Source organism: Pelodiscus sinensis, chromosome 6 (genome assembly GCF_049634645.1).
Source record: "Pelodiscus sinensis isolate JC-2024 chromosome 6, ASM4963464v1, whole genome shotgun sequence".
Lineage (NCBI taxonomy): Eukaryota > Metazoa > Chordata > Testudines > Trionychidae > Pelodiscus > Pelodiscus sinensis.
In genome coordinates this window covers 71,584,531-71,604,380 of record NC_134716.1, presented here as the reverse complement: position 1 = coordinate 71,604,380, position 19,850 = coordinate 71,584,531, and the positions used below count along the sequence as shown (strand labels likewise).

General features: G+C 40.6%; 1 protein-coding gene across 5 annotated transcripts in view; it reads right to left on the bottom strand.

Annotated features, from left to right (window-relative positions):
- MCTP1 (multiple C2 and transmembrane domain containing 1) overlaps positions 1–19,850 on the bottom strand; it is a 390,864-nt gene that overhangs the window by 243,815 nt on the left and 127,199 nt on the right. For all 5 annotated transcript variants that reach the window (XM_075932146.1, XM_075932144.1, XM_075932145.1 and 2 more), the window contains exon 2: positions 8,332–8,446. In XM_075932146.1, coding sequence (XP_075788261.1) covers positions 8,332–8,446 — 115 coding nt within the window. The remainder of the gene's footprint in view (positions 1–8,331; positions 8,447–19,850) is intronic.

Below are 19,850 nucleotides of genomic sequence, written 5' to 3'. Positions count from 1 at the left end.
CTTCCTCACCTAAAGGAAGCATGTAACCCACACACCTAGTGTGGTTCACTGTCCCATGCAGTGGCATCTAAACCACAGCAAGAGTTAAGACCAAGAGACCTCTACAGCATGGGCTAGGAGTTTGCTGGCTTTTAGCTCAGAGGCTCCTATACTCAGCTTCAGACATCCCAGATTCAAATCCACCCAGTGGCCATTACACTGGTAAAACAGGAGATCTATTTAATTGCACTAAGTACTCCAATGGGAACCTTTACACAAAAGTAACTGAATCATATTACAGGAGAAAATGTTTTCAGAGGACCAGACACTTACTCTGATTCACATCAAGTAAGGTATTATGTGTAAACAAATACTATTAGTATTAGTATTACAAGAGTAATAAAGCTGGTCATTTACGACATTATTCCATGTAATTCAATTTTTTTTAAAGTCTACTTCTACCACCGTTACTTTTTTACAGATGTTCCATGCTAGGAAACATTGCTCCATATTTTAAAAAGATTACATTAGAATGTCTTCAATCTTTGTATTGTAGTGTGTTTCTAGATTGGGGGCTGTCTTTTCAAAACTACAGTGTTCCCCACAGGTTGTATCTGGTTGTGTTTAAGTAGTTACTAGACAGTGAATTTAGAACAAGACTATTTCCCCTCTCAGTTGAAAGCCAGAAATCAGTTCTTGTGAAATATGAATGGAGATTGCCTATCTCCTAGAACTGGAAGGGACCTTGAAAGGTCATCGAGTCCAGTCCCCTGCCTTCACAGCAAGACCAAGTACCATCCCTGACAGATTTTTGCCCCAAATCCCTAAATGGCCTCCTCAAGGATTGAACTCACAACCCTGAGTTTAGCAGGCCAATGCTCAAACCACTGAGCTATTCCTCCTCTCCTGATCCAGCAAAATCCCTCATCTGGGACCAGACAAGTCCCGAGGTTGCCAGACTAGAGAGGTCCAACCTATTCTATTCCATTCCTACTAAAATTTTTATATTAAGTTACACATTTTACAGCCATAGTTGTAATTGGTGCAATTCTGGCCCCTCTGAAATAAATGCAATTTTGCCATTGATGTCAATGAGGCTGAGATTTCACGTAGGATTTTTTTTAAGCGCATCTCAGTTGAATAAATGCAACACCTACCATGAAACTGAATAACTTTAATGAAAGAATGGAAAAGCCTTCTACCTTTTAGCCCATAAGCCACTAAGTATTTAATATGGCAACTAGTTTTCAGACTTGTAATTATCCTTTTTAGCATAGTGTCCATTTATATGACTCTTGTATCTATAATATCTGAATGTGAGAACATATTGTGTGCTGAGATTTTAAAACTTGAGTGCTTAAAATCAGATACACCAATAACATTTTTAAAAAGGATAAAAAGTATTTAACTGTGTTTCAGTACCATGTGGTTTTTTTGAATTCCGCATCTATTCAGCCATATATCCATTTATATAGATGAAAAATGGCCTTTGACTCCATTTTCATCACCAGAAGTTACTATATTTTGAGTGGAGGAATGTCTGAGGCAGGAAGAATCAAACATTTCCTTTGGGAATAGGCCAAAAATGTCAAACGTTAGTGTATAAGATTAGAAACTGATTGCATAAACAGGTTGATGTTTTGGAGGTTGTGAGCATGAGCACTGAACTCTACCGCTCCAAAATTAAAAAAAAAAAAAAAAAAAAATCAGGAAAACTGAATGCCACGTGGATTCCCCCCTAAGATGGATTACAGGCATGTAATAGATACAGTACAAGATGTGTCTTCTAGATTTGTTGAATTGCATAAATCACTATGAAAAGCCAGATCTTCATCCAATTCTGAGCAGGGACAGTGAGCAACAGGAGCCATCTGCAAACTCTGAAAAGCATGCCAGCTATTCACTGTGCACTTATTTAAATATTCATAAACTATTAAATACGATAAAATTTCCACATTCATTCTACATTGTCTTACTAACTCAACATTCTCATTGCAATAGGTTATATCAACAAAAGTGCACAAACATGCATATTTACATATTTAAAAAGTCTTAAATAGACTGACAGGGAAAGCGACACCATGCACCCTTGCAAAAATCTCAAGGAAATGAAGAGGGCAATGGACAGTTGGGGGTGGGGTGGGGTGAGGGAGGCCTAGTTAGCAGATCTCCATGCAAGATGCCCACATTATAAAACGCAATAAAGTAAGCAACAACTTGCAGCACTCTAAGGAGATTCAGAAAACAAATCAACTTCTACTCTACTCAAAAGTAGATGTTATTCCTCTGCTGAGCTGGACAACAAAAAGTCTAACTGGTTCGCACTGACTGCCTCCTGAGCCTTTCAGGATTCAGCATCCTATCCCAAAATGCCACCTAGAAATTCAGATGTAGCCTGAAGTGACAAGCAACAAGAGAAAGACAGCTTAGAACAGTCATTTGAACAACAGGTATTGATCATTCACGGTTAAGAGTTGCTCATTTAACTTGTCTCCTATCCAAAATATCTAGTAAGAGGTTTTATAAGCCAGGGAAGCAGAAGAGAAAGCTGGGTCTCCCAGAATGGCAAAAGTTTTTAAAAAATATTGTTTTTATTCCATTTCTCATTGAAGGAAAAAAGCCAAAGTTTCTGGATATCTCAGCACATATTAACATTACTGTGATTAACCTTGTAGCAATCTAGAAAAATACACTTTTTTAATAAATTCCAAGGCCTGAAGAAAGTGGGGTGGCAAGGAATAGATCTGGGGATCCTGTGATAGCCCCAATACAATTCAGAAGCCCTTGCCCTACAAATCCATCAATAAACCTGGTTCACTACTAAGTCTTATGACTGAAAGAATAGCACCTTTATGTTAGCAGAGCCCATATCTTTTAGAGCAGGCATGTCAAACTCAGAGCCTACTGAGGGCCGCACATATGAAAACAAATAGCTTTCAAGGCCACCTAAGGTTCCCAGGTGGTTTGCTCAAAAAAGAAAAAAAAACCTGTTGTCGAGCACCAAAAACAAAAAAACAACACAACATTTTAGGTGCCAAGCAGAAGGCACCAATACTAGACACCTGGCAACTGTAGGGCCACCAAAAAAAAATGTACTTTGTTGGAAACTCAGTTATCTTATAGATTCTGTTTTAGGTATATTTTATAATATTACAATAATTTGATGTGTAAAGTTATGTGGTCATATTAAATAAATTTATGTTTAAAATAAAAATTATGTAAAATTAATTTTAAAATTAAGGTACATTTAAATTTTGTATAGGATACATAACTTGTTTTGTTGAAATACAAACAAGTATAGACCATGGTTAATCAAATAGAACAGGCTTCTGTGAAAATTTCAGATACTTTGTAAGTTTGAGATTTTGCATGAAGATGTAATTCATGCAATTGCAAAAAATTAACATTTATTGATATAAAATTAATATACTTGTGATTTTATTTGGGAATAAATAAACCAAAATGTTTAACCTTCTCCTCTCCCCCATATCCAAGCACTCCCGTACTACCATTCTAACCCAATCCCCCTCCGTTCCCCAGAGCCAGCCCACCCCCAACCTTATGCCTCCCTCCTTCCCCAGAGCCAGGCCCCCCCAACCTTATACTTGGGTCCCGGAGTTGACATTGCTGCCCGAGGCACTGGGGCAGTATGAGCACAGCAGCCAGCTGAAGCGCCTAGTGGTCTGTGTGCGCATGCACAGAGCAGTCCAGCCAGCCCGTGAGCAGTTGCTGTGGTGTTGAGCAGCCCGGCCAACTTTGAGCAGACACTTGGTCACATGCTCCCAGCAGCTAGTGGGCTGCATTTCATTCTTTTATAAAAGTGTTCTGGCGGGCCGCAAAAAATTTCTATTGGGCCGCGTGCTCTAATACAGGCATGTAAAACTGTAGGCAGCCTTTGACATCTTGGAATTTATTACTATCACTGATCATTGGCCTGTAGCACTATCTAGAATCTCATTAGGCCCTGCTAAGTGGCTGATCCCACCAAGTTTTCAGGAGAAGGTTCACATTCAAGCAAGAGCGTTTGCTCAATTTCAGCTCTCACCTCCCTCCTCAGTTCTTACTGATCTGTCTCTAAAGTCATTTAATAACTTGAGATATATTTGCATCACCCCGTTGCATTAAACACTGAGGATCACAGCATTCAGCAACCTCTCTCAATGCTGCCTGACAATGCTTTGGAAATAGCACTTCTTCATAACAAGAAGCTCTGCCTCAGCCTCATACACTGTTGCTGCAGTCAGATTTTATGAGGTAGAGGAGAAGATGGGTAGAGATTAAGGTGGAAGCTGCATATTCACAAATAACTCCATTTACAAGCAAGCAACCTTCATTTCTTCTTCCAGTATTCTCTGCATTTTCCCCTTCATAGGATACTTTGGTAGCACTACAACAGTAGGTGAAGTGGGATTTGGCATCCCCATTAACCAAGAATTGAAGTACTTCACTACCAAACTGAGCAGGATATGGATACCAGTTCTTCTCTGCAATTTTCAGCACAAGTATGTTTAGAGCACCCAAGAAGCAGCCCTATGGATCTCTGACTGGAAATGCCTGTGGTACGTCAGTGTAACCACTGTTCCAAGGAAAGGGTGTTCTAATCCCACCAAGGCAAAAACAGAAAGATATTTGGAAAATCCTTCAGTCCTCACAGTAAATTTAGGATCCTTTTAGCATCCTTAATATGAAAGCAGAATCACCAATGGGACAAGGAAAGAAAATTTTACTGCACTTTTGGCAAGAATCTCAGATTAAGGGGGGGAGGTGGAGAGGAATATCACATTATTCTCCTTAAACTTTCCTGAGCATCTGCACCAATTACTGTATCATTTATCTATGCCAGAGTCCATATATTTTCTAGGGTCTCAAATCTTTGAGTTTATCTTTGGGGAAACAAAAAGCTGAAATGAAAGAAAAATGCTAATAAAATGCATGTGCAAGTACAAAAGTTCAGTCACCAGTTAGTGTGTCTCCTTGTGGCTGGCCATGGTCTAGCAATGCCTTTGTGTGTCTCCTCCCCATCAGCAGATATTTGAGCCATACAGCTTCTTGTAGCTCAGCTCTCCAGCCAGGTTGCTTACTATCTACCCTCTGTTACTGGCAGTTCAGGGGAACTAAGGCTTACCCCCAGTGATAGGTTCAAGCTCAAGGACCCCGAGTTAAGCAGCTACGGTCTGGTTCTTTAAATTCTTTCCTGCTTTCTCTGGGTTGCTTCTTGTTTGTAGGTGTCTTTCATAAAGCTGCCCTCTTAAAAAAAAAAAAAAAAAAAAAAACACCTCTCTTCCTGGCCTTCCATTTCCTCAAGTAATTTCCTTCCAGTCACTGACTGAAGGGCTTTGAGTCACTTCTCAGGATGAGGTGGCCACCGCCCCCCTGTGCCTCCTTATCTCAGCTCTTGCTAATTGGCCATTTAGTCACATCTGGAGAAATAACTGATCTATCTATTAACACCTGTGTGACCGCAGCAGTGTGGAATCTATTTATCCAATCAGTGAACTGTAAGATTACGACTTCATACTGCTCCCTACAAAAACTGATTTACATTGTTTTAGCCCTAGTTCACATTGCCAAGGTAAGTTCTCTCTCAAGCACATGAAAAATCCAAAGCACCATTATGATGATGTACAGTACAACAGGAGAGGATTACTGCTTTAAGGGTTTCTGAGAAAAAAATCCCTATATGTTGTCCTTCACTATAATATACATGCCGCCCTGCAAAGCTACAAAAGCTGTTCAACTCTAAGATGAAAAGAATACTAAGCAAGTATTTTGTTTATATGTACTAGTTGTTTCAGCATCTTTCTCTCTAGGTAGAATTTATGCTTGCTTATTAAACTGTTTTGTAATTAAACCATATCACTATGCTTCTATAGCCACTGACCACATTTCTTGAGAATTCTTAACTAATATTTATTCAAGAAGTATAACTTTAACTCAGCTAGGATCTAACAGTCCTCTTACAAAAATTTTAATTAAAATTATGAAAGGTAATACAATTCTTAACCGATTTGATTTTACACCTACACAGGGTTGTAATACCATTTATTGGCTGGCATTTCAATTTTAATATCTCCCTAATCAATTTCTAGAATTTAAATGAAATTTTCTTTTACTTGCATCAAAAAGCATGCTAATTTGACAGTTAATGTTTTTAAAGTAATGCTTACATTAAATGAAAGTGCTTTTTATAACCTGTGTTTTCCTTGGCACGCATACAAATATCCAATAGGCATTCTTAAAAGGTAACCAGACGCCAAATTATTTTATGTTGTATATAATGCTTCCTTTAATTTAGTACTATGATTTCTACAGTAGGAAGATATTGGAATTGCCATACTAATGATCTATTTCAAACCTACCTCCCGGTAATATTTCAGAGTAAAGTGAAAATTCCCATACTCAGCTGGTGAAGTAGAGTAACATTACACAATAGGGATATTTTCCCCTGATCCAGCTAGCATATACTTTGAAGAGTAAGGATTAAGAACTCCTGAAATTATTTTAATGTAAGTGCAGCTGGAATGCCTTAACTTTTAATTGAGCTAAAACTTTGATCTCAATGGATAGCCTACAAAAGGAGTAGGAAAAATTCACTCCTTCAAGCTGAGTTTAGAGTAAAAAGCTACAGTGAAGCACTCCTTTTCATTGTGACAGCCAGTGGATTAGAATAGCACAGTGAAACCTCTCTTCTTTTAGCCCAGTGTATAAGGACACCTGTATAACTCTTTGTGGACAGCCCCATCACCGTGTTCTGCCCTGCCTTCTGCCCAGGCAAATACAGAGCATCTCTACAACATACAGGGAGCTCAGATGTTCCCTAGCATGGTTGTTTGATAAATGTACTCATCTCTCTAAAAGCCTACCAAAAATTGAACTGCTAAATTACAGAAAAAACAAAATGCGATTATGATGCTTAGTTATAAGACTCTTGCTCACACAAAAACAAGACATTTGTACCTATTGTAATTTCACATTTAAATAACTAAGTTATGTTTTTATTTTAATACATTTATGATTCAGAGACTGAGTCAATGCTATGGGCATCTTTTAACCTCATGGGACACCATAATATCCTGTTTTATGAACATCAAGCACATTTTGTTAATGCACCTATATGCCAAAAGGAAAAATAGAGTAACAAGTTTTTTTTCTTGAAACAGAGAGCATTTTCAGATCTACTACATGGTGTGCACCTGAAGTAACATCACTGACTTAAATGGAGTTCCTCCAGTTACACCATTGTAGCTGAGATCTGAATCTAGCTAGGCAACTTTACACTGATCATAAGAGGTGACCAATGAATCTTTCTTGGAAAGATTCTGGACCATATTATTGTTACTATTAGAGTTTCCAAACAGCTGCTCTGTGTCTGAGAGGGTCTATTTTGCAACAGATTCAAAGTATTTTTAGTCAGATTGTCATATCAAAATTGATCCTCAGAAAAATCTGAATGTACTATGTTCAAGTAGTCTGATTTTCAATGCAAGCTGCAAATGCAGGTTCTGCACCACTAGAAGAAGAAAAAAAACAAGGACACAAAAAACAATGTATAGGTCACTTTGCCCTGTAGAAACGTTTCCCAGTGCATGACCCAGATGTAACTTGTGAAGCACTAATTCATAACCAACAGTTGGAAACACACTGTATTTGCAAGAATATGACAAAACTGATCAAATAGAGTTGTTTAATGTGTTTGTATTATTTACTGCAGGAAAAAACATTTTGGCACAGGTGTTCTTAACTAAAGATTGCAGTTTAATACTTAGGGCTTGCCTACATGGGAACACTTGGGAAAGTTATGCCTAGTTAACTGAAGGTGAATTTAAGGCCTGGTCTACACTAGGGGGGAACTGTTGACTTAAGATATACAACTCCAGCTATGTTAATTATGTAGCTAAAGTTGATGTATCATAAATCACCATCTAGTCAGCTTCCCCTACTCCTCATGAGGAGCAGGAGTACTGGCACCAATGGGGCACCCTCTGAGTTCAAATTAGAGGGCCTTCGCTAGACCCACTAAATCAAACCCCGGAAGATTAACCATGGCAACTTATGTGCATTAATCCACATTAAAATCCTGTGTAGATGCTCTCATTCAAATGTAATGCATCCACAGTTCACTTTAGTCCTAGCTTCTGAATGAAAGCACCCATGCAGAAGGTTAATATGATTTAACTAAACGCACTGTAAATTCACTCCTTTAGTTCATTTTGCTTAACTTTTCCTGCATGTGCTCATACAGACAAGCCCTTACAGATTGAGGGCAATAAGCCACTGCAACTATTTCTATTTCATTTCATTCAACTACCAAAAGTAACACACATAAAACCACATTTATCAATATATTCTTACCTCCACGATCCCGTGCTGCTAAATTTTGACCCCTTTGTAATGTAACGTCCAACTGGTACATTCCGGGATCAGCCAAGGGAAAATCTGCATTACTAGTTCCAACTGTATTTGTTCTCTGAAAAGCAAAACACCCCAGAGTAACTAACATATCACAGAATACAGAACAAACAAAAAATACATCCTAGAACTAATGCTGCAACCCTGCAGAACTGTAAGACCACACAGAGTCCTTTTGACTGAAACGGAGTTCCTCACAAGAGAGTTAATATCCACTCTAATGGAGTGGAGCCAGGTAGACCCATTCCAGAAGTAAGTTCTGAACTCCACCCCACCCCCTCCAATCTAGACTAGTGCAGAACAAGGGAGACTGAGAGGACTGCTGGGCCCCTGGACCAGGTGGGTGAGGGCAGCTTCAGAGTCCTGAAAGGGGTGGGGTTGGGGCTATCCTCCCTCCTGCCAACCTTTCTGTGCTGCTCAGAGTGCACTGTGTGGGGTTCTGGCAGGGATTTAAAGGGACCGGAGTGGCAGCAGCTGGGAGCCCCAGGCCCTTTTTCAATCTCCAGGTCCCAAAGCAGTTGCCCCCATTGCTGCAACCGGTTAGAGGGCCCGTGCAGAATAGGTAATATATGTTACAGTACTAATCAATCACTTTAGGTCACTCATATTGTATGCTGGTAATCACTGTTCTGAATTAACAGCTGAGCTTTCACTAACACATTAGTATTATTAGCAAACTCTTAGCCTATGTCTACATTACTAGCTCAGGGGTGAGATTCTCAGCTCACATACACATATTCATGCTAGTTCTGTCAACTAGTTCAAATCCAAGAAACAGCATAGTCAGAGCAGCCCAACTTAATCAACCCACCCTCAAAACAATGGAAATATCCATGCCATGTGTGCGGTGTCACTGTGGCTGCTTCCATAGCTATGTACCAGAGTGGAAGGTTTGCCAAATTAAAGGAAGAGGGATCTGAAGAGAATAAGAGGACAGGAAAGGAATGGAAGCACTCATACACCAAAGTCCCAAAAGAACACTGACCAAAGTTTTAGTGTGACAGGGCAGGTTAAAGGGCTTGATAGAGGAGAGAAAGGCAGCTCTGAAAAACAAACAAAAAAGAACAGCAATGACTCTTGTTAATTAGGAGCAGCTTAGGCAGCGCAGCTATAAATCAATTAAGGGCCACATGAGCTGACTTTAGGCTGCCAGGAGACCTCTTTAAAAAGCTTCCCAGTGGAGGGAGAGTGGAGAAGGAGTTTGGAGGTGGAGAGGAACTAACAACGAGAATCAGAGGTGCTGAGCAGAACAACATCAGCACTGCTAAAGGCTGCAGGGAGAGGTGAAGGGCTCTGGCAGGGAGTCTGTGGAGACTCTCTTCCCACGCTAGTGGCCATAAACTTCAGCCAGTGGCTGAGGAGGACTGTTTACTCAGCTCCGACTAGTCAGGGTCATCAGCCCCAAAACCCCTGTGTTTTGCCAAGGGACAGAAGACCGAATGCCAAGAAAAGGCAAGTGGGACTTGTACCGTGGCCCCTAAACTGAAGGATAGTGGGAAGAACAGGGGTCTGGGACTGATTCTGCCTCATTAGATAACACCATTGACATCCATGTCATTTCAACAAATCAGCTCTAGAAATACCAGTGCAGGAATGGACAGCTGTTCTCCAACTCATTCTTTTATCACCTTGTCTGATTTTCAACAAGTTCTCTTTAGTTACACCATCCAGGGGCAGCTTCCCAGAAAATACATTATCCGTCTGAACACACAGAGCTTGGCTATATTTTCATAGGTTTTACAAGTTTCCTTTTATTTACAGCTGTTTAATAGTGATGTGTCATCAGTTATAAAATAAAATTCATTGAGCATAATGCTAATTTCACTTTGTCTAGCGTAAATAAGAAATAACTCCACTGAAGCCTATGGTAGAACAACTGATATTAGGATCACAAGCAGGTTCACGGAAGAATCATCTTATCAGTTAAACTGCTAACCCCTAAAATGGGGAAGGGGGGACAGATAAATGAATCTTTCACTTTGGAATATTCCCACTTATATTGGGTTTCTACTACTTGGAGAACAAACCAAAATCAAGACAACAGCTGCTCTTATAAAAAGGAGCTTCTGCAATGTGGACAACAATCTCAGGAGCATGGCTCAGCCTGGTCCCCTCTATATGACCAGCCAGCCAGGGGGATGCAAGCTTATAGCCCTATTCATTTCTGCTTCTTTGTGAAACAGAAAATGTTATTTAAGTGTTCAAGTTCTCAGTCAACTAGGAATCCTCCTAAGGAGCATGATTTAACAACTGCTTGTCAGCTCTATACTTAAAAATTACTTTATTATGTTGGTAATTTGTCTCATTCTATTTAGGAATAAACTTGTTAGTTGTATGATATACTTTTTGGGTCCAATTTTAATTCAAAGAAAAAAAATCGATGAGTTTAATGCCCGAAGAAAAAAAGTTTGGTTAGTACAACCATCATTTCCACAGAACTCTGAAATGCAAGCAAAACTGTAGCTCACAGAATCATGAGCATGATGAAAAGAAGGTGTATGATTAAAAAGATCAGGATAGAGATATTAATTACCTTAGTATTTTATGTTGAGTAGACATTGTATTAAACTCCCTGGATCAGTGCTTTTATGAAAAATCAGTGAGTGCTGTTTTAGATTTCATTTGAAGGTCTACATTAGCAGTATAACTTTTTCAATAGTCAAAAATTAAAGGTAGATCTTCAGTTAACTTGTTACTGACATAACATTTTAATGGAATTTCTTAAAAATGTTTGGAAAGGCATAATTTCACTGAACTTTGTCTAAATTCATAACAAACTTTAGTTAGCTTTAGTTAAGGTTGCTGTGATCAATAAATTCTATTTCCCATTTTTAATTGTTCAAAATTAAGGATTAAGTAGTATTAAATTATTTTTACGTCAAGCACTCTCAAATTAGGAAATGCCAGAATAAATGTTACCCATGTAACCTCAATTCACCCCCTCCACATGCTTTATGATATAGCCTTTAATTGTATGCAGAAGCAACTCTTAACAGTTTGGTGTAAGTAATTTGCCTAGCATCACATTGCCACTGAATGCCTGAGGCACAAATGGACTGAATCTCTACAGAGGCATTAACTGCCCTCACCATAAGATCAATATTCCTTCATCTTGCCTCATTCACAACAAGTCTTCAAACTTCAAATAAGCCAAGATTCCTATAGACAACCATTTCCTTCACAACACAACTCTGAGAAGATCTGCCCTCTGCACCAAAAGATCCTTTTGAAGAAGATGATGATGAACTACTACCCTTTGGAAAGCGAAACAGCCATTTGTACTAGAGTAAGTTTTAGTCAAGGCGGTCAAGGAGACAACCCCATGTTTCAGGTGATCCTAAGCCACTGACTGCCAGAAAAGCTGAGATTGGATGACAAGGGACGGACCACGCACAACTGACCTGTTGCATACTTCAAAGGGAATGAATCTGACACCAGCCACTGTCAGACAGAATACTGGGCAACACAGACCACTGATCTGACCCAGTGTGCCAATTCTTATAGTTGAAAAAATTTACTCTTTTCACCAGTAGTTACAAAAGTGATGCTCCATATTTTACATATTTACACCCACACCCACACCCACACCTCTTCCATCACATCAATCTTCAGATATAAGATCTTGTACCTAGAGCTGGCTAGAAAATAAAATCCATTCAAATGAAAAAAATCACTTCTGGAAAAAAAAGAAAAACACAACCCTCATCCCGACTCATGACAACTTCAGAGATAATGTTTTCATGGAAAAGGTTTACAAGAAAAATCCCATTTGTGGAGAACAAAGTTTTTTTGGCTTCCTTGCAAATTGGAAATTGACAAGAGCATTCCAGCCTGGCTGCCAGAGAGTCAGGTGCATAGACACACATCCTCCTACCACCAGACGATGTGTCTGGGAGGGCAGTAGGAGGAAAGGGAAGGCAGAGCACCCAAGGGGCTCTCTTCTATACTCCTCCCTCTCTTCCCCTCCCTCCATCCTCAAGCACAATCCTGTTTCCCCTCAAACCTCAAGAGAGGGAGTGATGGAGTGGGGGGGGGGGCAGAGTGCCTGGGCTATCAGCCTCTGCAATGCTCTGGGAAAGCTTCTGTTAATTTCTCTGAAAACACTGTTATTGCACCACACAATGCAGTGTGTTCTTTATCATGACAGCTTGATGTCATCTGCTGAGGAGTTTGTTAACACAGCTGATAAAGTTTAATCTATTTTGGCTTGAGAATTATTATTATTATTTAGTCCTCTTGGCTCCTGATGGAGCATAAGGCGCCAACGAATCTTCTCCAGCCTTCACAGTCCTGAGAAAGCTGGCTGACTTCTTCCCAGGTCATGTCCTTCCTTTTCATGTCCTCCTCCAATGTCCTCCTCCAGGTGCCCAACGGCCTCCCTCTTTTACGCTTTCCAGGTGGAGTCCATCTGAGTGCCATATGAGGGAGTCTTGTTTTGCTCATCCAAAGGACATGCCCCAGCCATCTCCAGTGTCTCTGCTTCATCTCGTCCACAACATTGTTGATGCCAGTGCATTGTTGATGCCAGTCTGCCTTGTTGGTAACATGCTGTTCCCAGCAGACTCTGAGGATACGACGAAGGCACCGTCCTTCAAAACCTCTGAGTCTGCTCTCAATCTTGTTAGTCCTCCAAGCCTTTATGGCATACAGCAGGACTGAGCGCACATTCGACCTATAGTTCTTCAGTTTAGTCCTGGTCTGCAACAGTGACGACGTCCAAATGTTAAGCTTTTGGAAGGCTTGCGCTGCCAGGGCAATTCTAGTGGAGATCTCTGTCGATGTTGCTGTCTGTCGAGATGCAACTGCCGAGGTACCTGAAGTCATTTACTTTCCTTAACTCTTCGCCCATGACAGTGGTTTTATCAGTGTTAGTTGTCCTCAGTTTCATCACTTTGGACTTGCCAGGGTGAATTCTGAGCCCAACGCTTCTGGCTGTCCAGGCAACAATGTCGGTCTTTTCTTGGATGTCCCTGCTGATCGTGCGCAAGAAGCGCCAGGTCATCTGCGAAGTTGCAGTCCTCAAGCCGAGCAGTTGGTCCCCATAGCACTCCCCTTGATCTGCCCTCAATGGCTCTGCGCATCACCCAGTCGATGACCACAAGGAAGATAATAGGTAAGATTACACAGCCCTGTCTGACCCCTGTCTTCACGTGAAACCAGTCACTCTGCTGTCCTTCATGTCGCACACAGCACTGATTCTCAGCATACAGGTCCTTCAGGATGTTAATGACCTTCTCAGGGAACCCGTATGCTTGTAGAATCCTCCAGAGTGAGGGGTGGTGGATGCTATCAAACGCCTTCTCAAAAATCAAAGAAATTAATGTCGAGCAAAGAGTTCCACTCTATTGACTGCTCCACTATGGTGCATAGGACGAAGATCTGGTCCGTGCACGACCTTCCACTTCTGAAGCCAGCCTGTTCTTCTCTGAGGATTTTCTCAGTGCCCATTTGCATTCTCTGTAGTAGAACTCTACAGAAAATCTTTCCCGGCACAGACAGCAGATTAATGCCTCTCCAATTCCTGCAGATGGACAGATCGCCTTTTTTCGGTAACTTCACAATGATGCTCTTCTTCCCGGACCCTAATGAAGAGACCCCTCAGAGCTTGTGTGCTTGCCTTGGGGTCTGCCTTAAGCATTTCAGCAGTGATCTGGTCTTCCCCGGGGCTCTGTTGCCCTTCGTCTGTTTGATAGTGTCTGCAGCTCACTGATGTCCCCACATTCCATGTCTACTTGGAGGTTCATACTTCTAATATCAGCCTCTTCCTCTGGGTCTGGTCTGTTGAGTCTCCCTGAAGTGTTCCGTCCACCTGCTGAGCTGTTCTTTTGCTGTCACCAGCATTTTCCCGTTCTTGTCTCTTACTACAGTAGAGTTGTTGGTAAAGTCTCCTGTAAGAGTCTTGCTGATCTTGTACACTGTCCTAGTATCACCTGTCTACTGCTGACTGGGCCTCCAAGGCAATATTGTTCACATATGCTCTCTTATCTCTTCACGGCAACGTTTAGGTCCCTGTGGACCTGTACAGCTCTTATTTTATCTTCATCACTGCCTGCAGGTGTGTGCTGTTTAACCGCCTTTCTGTTCTCAATGAACTGCCATGTAGCATCTGAAATCCACTCCTTTATCTGTTTCTTCTTGTACCCCAATACAATCTTGCTGGTTTCCAGGTATACCTTGTAGATCTCCTCACAGTAGATATTAATATCATCTGCTATCAGGTCTTCATGCAGGCTGAATCTGTTGGACAGCTCTAGAGTGAACAGGATCTTCACTGCTGGATGTTTTAGTCTACTGGAGTCAAAGAGCTGACCACCAGTCTTTCTGTCTGTCCTTTTCAGCCGTTTCAGCTTGAGCTGCAACTTGCAAAGAAGATGATGATGATCGCTGTTGGCATCTGCTCTTCTCAGCTCTCGGACATCTCTCAAGGATCTTCTCCACTTCTGGTTGATAGCAATGTGATCAATTGTGTTACCTGGTCTCCAGGTTTACAACATATTGCGCAGTCCAATGAGCAATTGGATGATATGCCTTTAAAAATTTAATTCACTACACTGTTTTTAATTGTGAATAAATGGATGTGACAAACAAAAAGTCTTTAAGCTTATGACCTGTTAGTCTTGTCCCAGAAGCCAAAGAGCTTCCCTCAGCAATACTGTCAAAGAGCTTAAGGACCATTTAATATTAGAGAAAACAGGATATCATACTTCCAATGTGCCAGGTAGTCACTGGATAACGTGCTATTAAAAATGCAACATGGAGAGGGATGCACATTTCAAATTTTGATGCAGACAACTAAAATTGTTGCTACACACAAACTGTCATTTAAAAAGTGCTAAGGAAGCTCAAAACACAAAGAATCTGAGCTCAGTTACATTAGAGAAATTAGGAGTTCCATCTATATCAACAGCTGGAATTATACCAAAGTACAATAAAATTAGAATTCGGACCATTATTTGGGACACCTCCTTAGAATCCAATTGGAAGAGTTCTCCAAAACCACACATTGATTGAATGGTCAATACATAGGATCTATATTGTTTTGTCCAACAAAATTTCTGACCATCTATGTGGCCACAGACACTGGGATTCAAGGCCCATAAAATTTCAATTGTTTGCCCATCTGAAGAACTTGAGTAATAAAGTTACTGCTACAACATACTTTCACATCTGAACTCCAATATGAACTCTTTCCAAATTAAAGGACTCCTATACAGGAAAAGGATCTTACACAGAAGAATAAAACGTTTAAAGGAAAGAGGATATTTACAAGCTCATTTGGAGAAATATCAAATCTAGTATAAATTAACCACATATACATCTACACAGAGGGTGGACTACTAGTGGCTGAGAGTGGGCCAGGTCCTCTGGTACAGATCAGCATAGTGCACTGAAGCAGGCTCAGATGCAGGTCTATGACACTGTGCAGGAATAAGGGTTTCACTCTTTTGAGGTCTGAGGCTTGGCTGGCTGATTAGCTGAACACACAGCAACTGAGAAAGAGGTGTATCTTAATTAGCTGACCTTTATATACAGGCAACAGCAAGCAATGGTTGAGAGGTGAAGGAAATGGGGTCAGAGGCAGGGTCCCAACACCAGTGGACTGCTGTTGAAGTTACTGTTGAAGAGAACTATATCGGACAACCAAATGGACAAAACAGGAAATTGATTGGGGACTCTGTTACTGATGCCCTGAGGCAAAAGCCAGGAAATCTAGTTACTGGAATTGTGGGTGGAAGACTAAGATTTCCACAGGGATTTCAACAACTTCCATTCCACCATCAATCTTAGCCTTGACCAGTCCATACAAGAGATCCACATCCTTGATAGTACAGTACAGTGAAATGATGGCCACATTTCCACCACCTTATACTGGAAACTTACCAGCTATTACACTTACCTACATACCTCTAGCTTCCATCCTGGGCATATCACATGATCAACTGTTCACAGGCCCTAAGATACAACCAGATTTACTCTAATCTTACAAAGAGGAACACCTACAGCATTCCTGAAACTTAAATACCCACCTAAGGGAGTTTAAAAAAAAAATTGACAGAGCCAGGTGAGCACCCAGGCATCAGATTCTTCAAGATAGGCCCAACAAACAAAACCACAGAGCCCCACTAGTCATCACCTACAGCCCCCAACTTAAACCCCTCCAGTGCATCAACAACAATCTGGAAAACACTGCCTCATTCTGAGGCCTTAGTAGACAAGCCAGTGCTTGCCTACCCACAACCCCATAACCTGAAAGAACTATTTTTGGTTACCCCACATTACACCTCACCCAGGAACCTACCTCTGCAATAAACTATTGCCAATTCTGTCCACAAGCGACATTATCAAAGGACCTAAACACAAGCTACCACATCAGAGGCTCATACAACTGCACATCCTCTAATGTGGTATATGCCACCAAGTACCAGCAATGCTCCTCTGCCATGTATATTGGCCAAACTGGACAGTCTCTGCAATGAAGAATTAATAGATACAAATCAGATATTTGAAATAATACAGAAACCTCCTGGAGAACATTTTAACCTGCTTGGATACTCACTAATCGATCTGGAAGTGGCCATTCTCTTACAGAATAATTTCAGGAACCAATTAGAGAGAATCTGTGGAACTGGTCTTCATATGCAAATTTGACACATTCAGCCAGGGACCGAACAAAGACATTTCTTGGATAGGTCATTATATTCAACACCCAAATGACATCAAAAGTTAAGTATTAGATACTTATGGCCCACTCTAACCTCATTTAGCACCACCACTTTAATTGACAGGTTCCCCCCTTCTCCTCTTCCTTTATCTGCTTTATATTTGTCCCGCTATGCCTCTTGCTCCATCTGCTTTATATTTGTCCCTCTATGCCTCTTGCTCCATATTTGTCATCTGAAGGAGTAGGTTCAAAAGCTCATGATACTAGCTATATTTTTTGTTAGTCTAAAGTGCTACAGGACCAGTTGTGGGTTTTTTAAAGACTAATTTGAGGGAAAATTTCTATTCTTGCACAGACTGAAGAAAGGCTCTATAAAAGACTTCTAGTTTTGCTAACAAGGCTCAATTGCTTCCCACAATTCCCAGAGAAAGTTTAGTCAAAGTAGCCTGAGGGAGTGGGCTGAGTGTAGCCCAATAAGAAGCATTAGCTACCCAATAGGCCTAATCCCTTACATGCATAAAAATACTAGTCAAGATCCGAGTGCAGAGAATTAGGCTCTCTGTCAACACACAATACTGCAGGGGACTTGGTTTTCTTTAAATTTTCAGGAAGGATGTTGTGGTTAAGTAAGGATTCAAGTAGCTGGGTAAAACAAATGTTTAACTGTTTTATGAACGAAGTCTTAAAGAAACCATCAGCATTAAAATAATTAATTGTTAACTCTTGGGAATATTTGCTATATTTTATTTGGATGCCTGTAGTAAATATTGGTTTCTATTTTTGATTAAAATTAAGAGCTTCAGAAGTATTTGCTCAACATTACACTAATCACTCTTGATCCTCTGCCAGAACTTCTTCCTGCAATCCAAATACGCTGATGCAGTTACAATATTAACTATTGTAATTGGTACATGAGGCATTTTAGCATGCAGTGCTCCTTCTTATCTTTGTTTTGTTTTAGATGAAATGCTAACCCCATCTTACCAGCAAGGGAAACCAAGTCAACAGCAGCAAACAAAATAAAAGAGTCAGCCACATGCCTCCATTCCTGTCAAACTAGAAAGTTTCTTTTCTTCTTCTTTGATCTCTTCTAAATCTCACTTTTTCCAATATTACCTACATGGAGTTAATGTACTATATAAAGAGGAAAATTTAAAGAGAAACAACAAGGAACATTCTTTAAACAACTCTCCACAAAATCCTATTTCAATTCTTATGTTCTCTCTCCCCTTCCCTGTATTTTGCTTACTGAACTCACATGACTGGAGAAGAACAAATATAGTGCCCATCTATAAAAAGAGAACTAAGAACAACCCAGGAAGCTACAGGCCAGTCAGTTTAACTTCTGTGCCAGGAAAGATAATGGAGCAAATAATTAAGGAAATCTGCAAACACTTGGAAGATAATAAGGTGACAGGGAACAGCCAGCATGGATTTGTAAAGAACAAATCATGTCAAACCAATCTGATAGCTTTCTTTGATAGGATAATGAGTCTTGTGGATAAGGGAGAAGCAGTAGACATGGTATACCTAGGCTTTAGTAAGGCCTTTGATATGGTCTCACATGATATTCTTAACAATAAACTAGGCAGAGACATCTAAGATGGGGCTACTATAAGGTGCGTGCATAACTGGCTGGATAATTGTTGTCAGTAGTTATTAGCAGTTCACAATCCTGCTGGAAAGGTACAACAAGTGGGGTTCTCCAGGGTCTGTTTTGGGACCAGTTCTGTTCAATATCTTTATCAACATTTTAGATAATGACATAGAGAGTACGCTTATTAAGTTTGCAGATGATACCAAGCTGGGTGGGGTTGAAACTGCTTTGGAGGATAGGGTCATAATTCAAAATGATCTGGACAAATTGGAGCCATGGTCTGACAAACAGGATGACGTTTAATAAGGACAAATGTAAAGTGCTCCACTTAGGAAGGAACAATCCATTTCACATACAGAATGGGAAGCAACTGTCTAGGAGAGAGTATGGCAGAAAGGGATCTAGGGGTTATAGTGGAGCGCAAGCTAAATATAAGTCAACAGTGTGATGTTACAAAAAAAGCAAACACGATTCTAGGATGCATTAACAGGTGTGTTGTGAGCAAGACACAAGAAGTCATTCTTCCACTCTACTCTGCACTGATTAGGCCTCAGTTGGAGTATTTTGTCCAGTTCTGGGCACCACATTTCAAGAAAAATGTGGAGAAATTGGAGAAGGTCCAGAGAAGAGCAACAAGAATGGTGTTCTCTAAACCTTTAATGACCTACAAAGGAAGACTGAAAGAAATGGGTTTGTTTAGTTTGGAAAAAAGCAGATTGAGAGGGGAAATGATAGCAGTTTTCAGGTATCTAAAAGGAGGAGAAAGAAAAATTGTTCTTCCTGGCCTCTGAGGATAGAAGCAGCAGCAATGGGCATAAACTGCAGCAAAGGAGGTTTAGGTTGGACATTAAGAATAAGTTCCTAACTGGCAGGGTGGTTGAACACTGGAATAAATTGCCCAGGGAGGTTGTGGAATCTCCATCTCTGCAGATATTTAAGAGTAGGTTAGATAAATGTCCATCAGAGATGGTCTAGACAGTACTGCGCCAGGCCATGAGGCCAGGGGACTGAACTCGACCTCTCGAGGTCCCTTCCAGACCTAGTATTCTATGATTCTATGACTTGTGTATGCCAGAATTTGAGCCTCACACCTGCAATCTGTTGCAACCATGCAAAGCACCACTGAAGTCAGAGCCAAGGGAACAGAAGTCCACCCAGGCTCAACAAATTGCAGGACCATAGCCTTAGGACTGCAAACTTTTC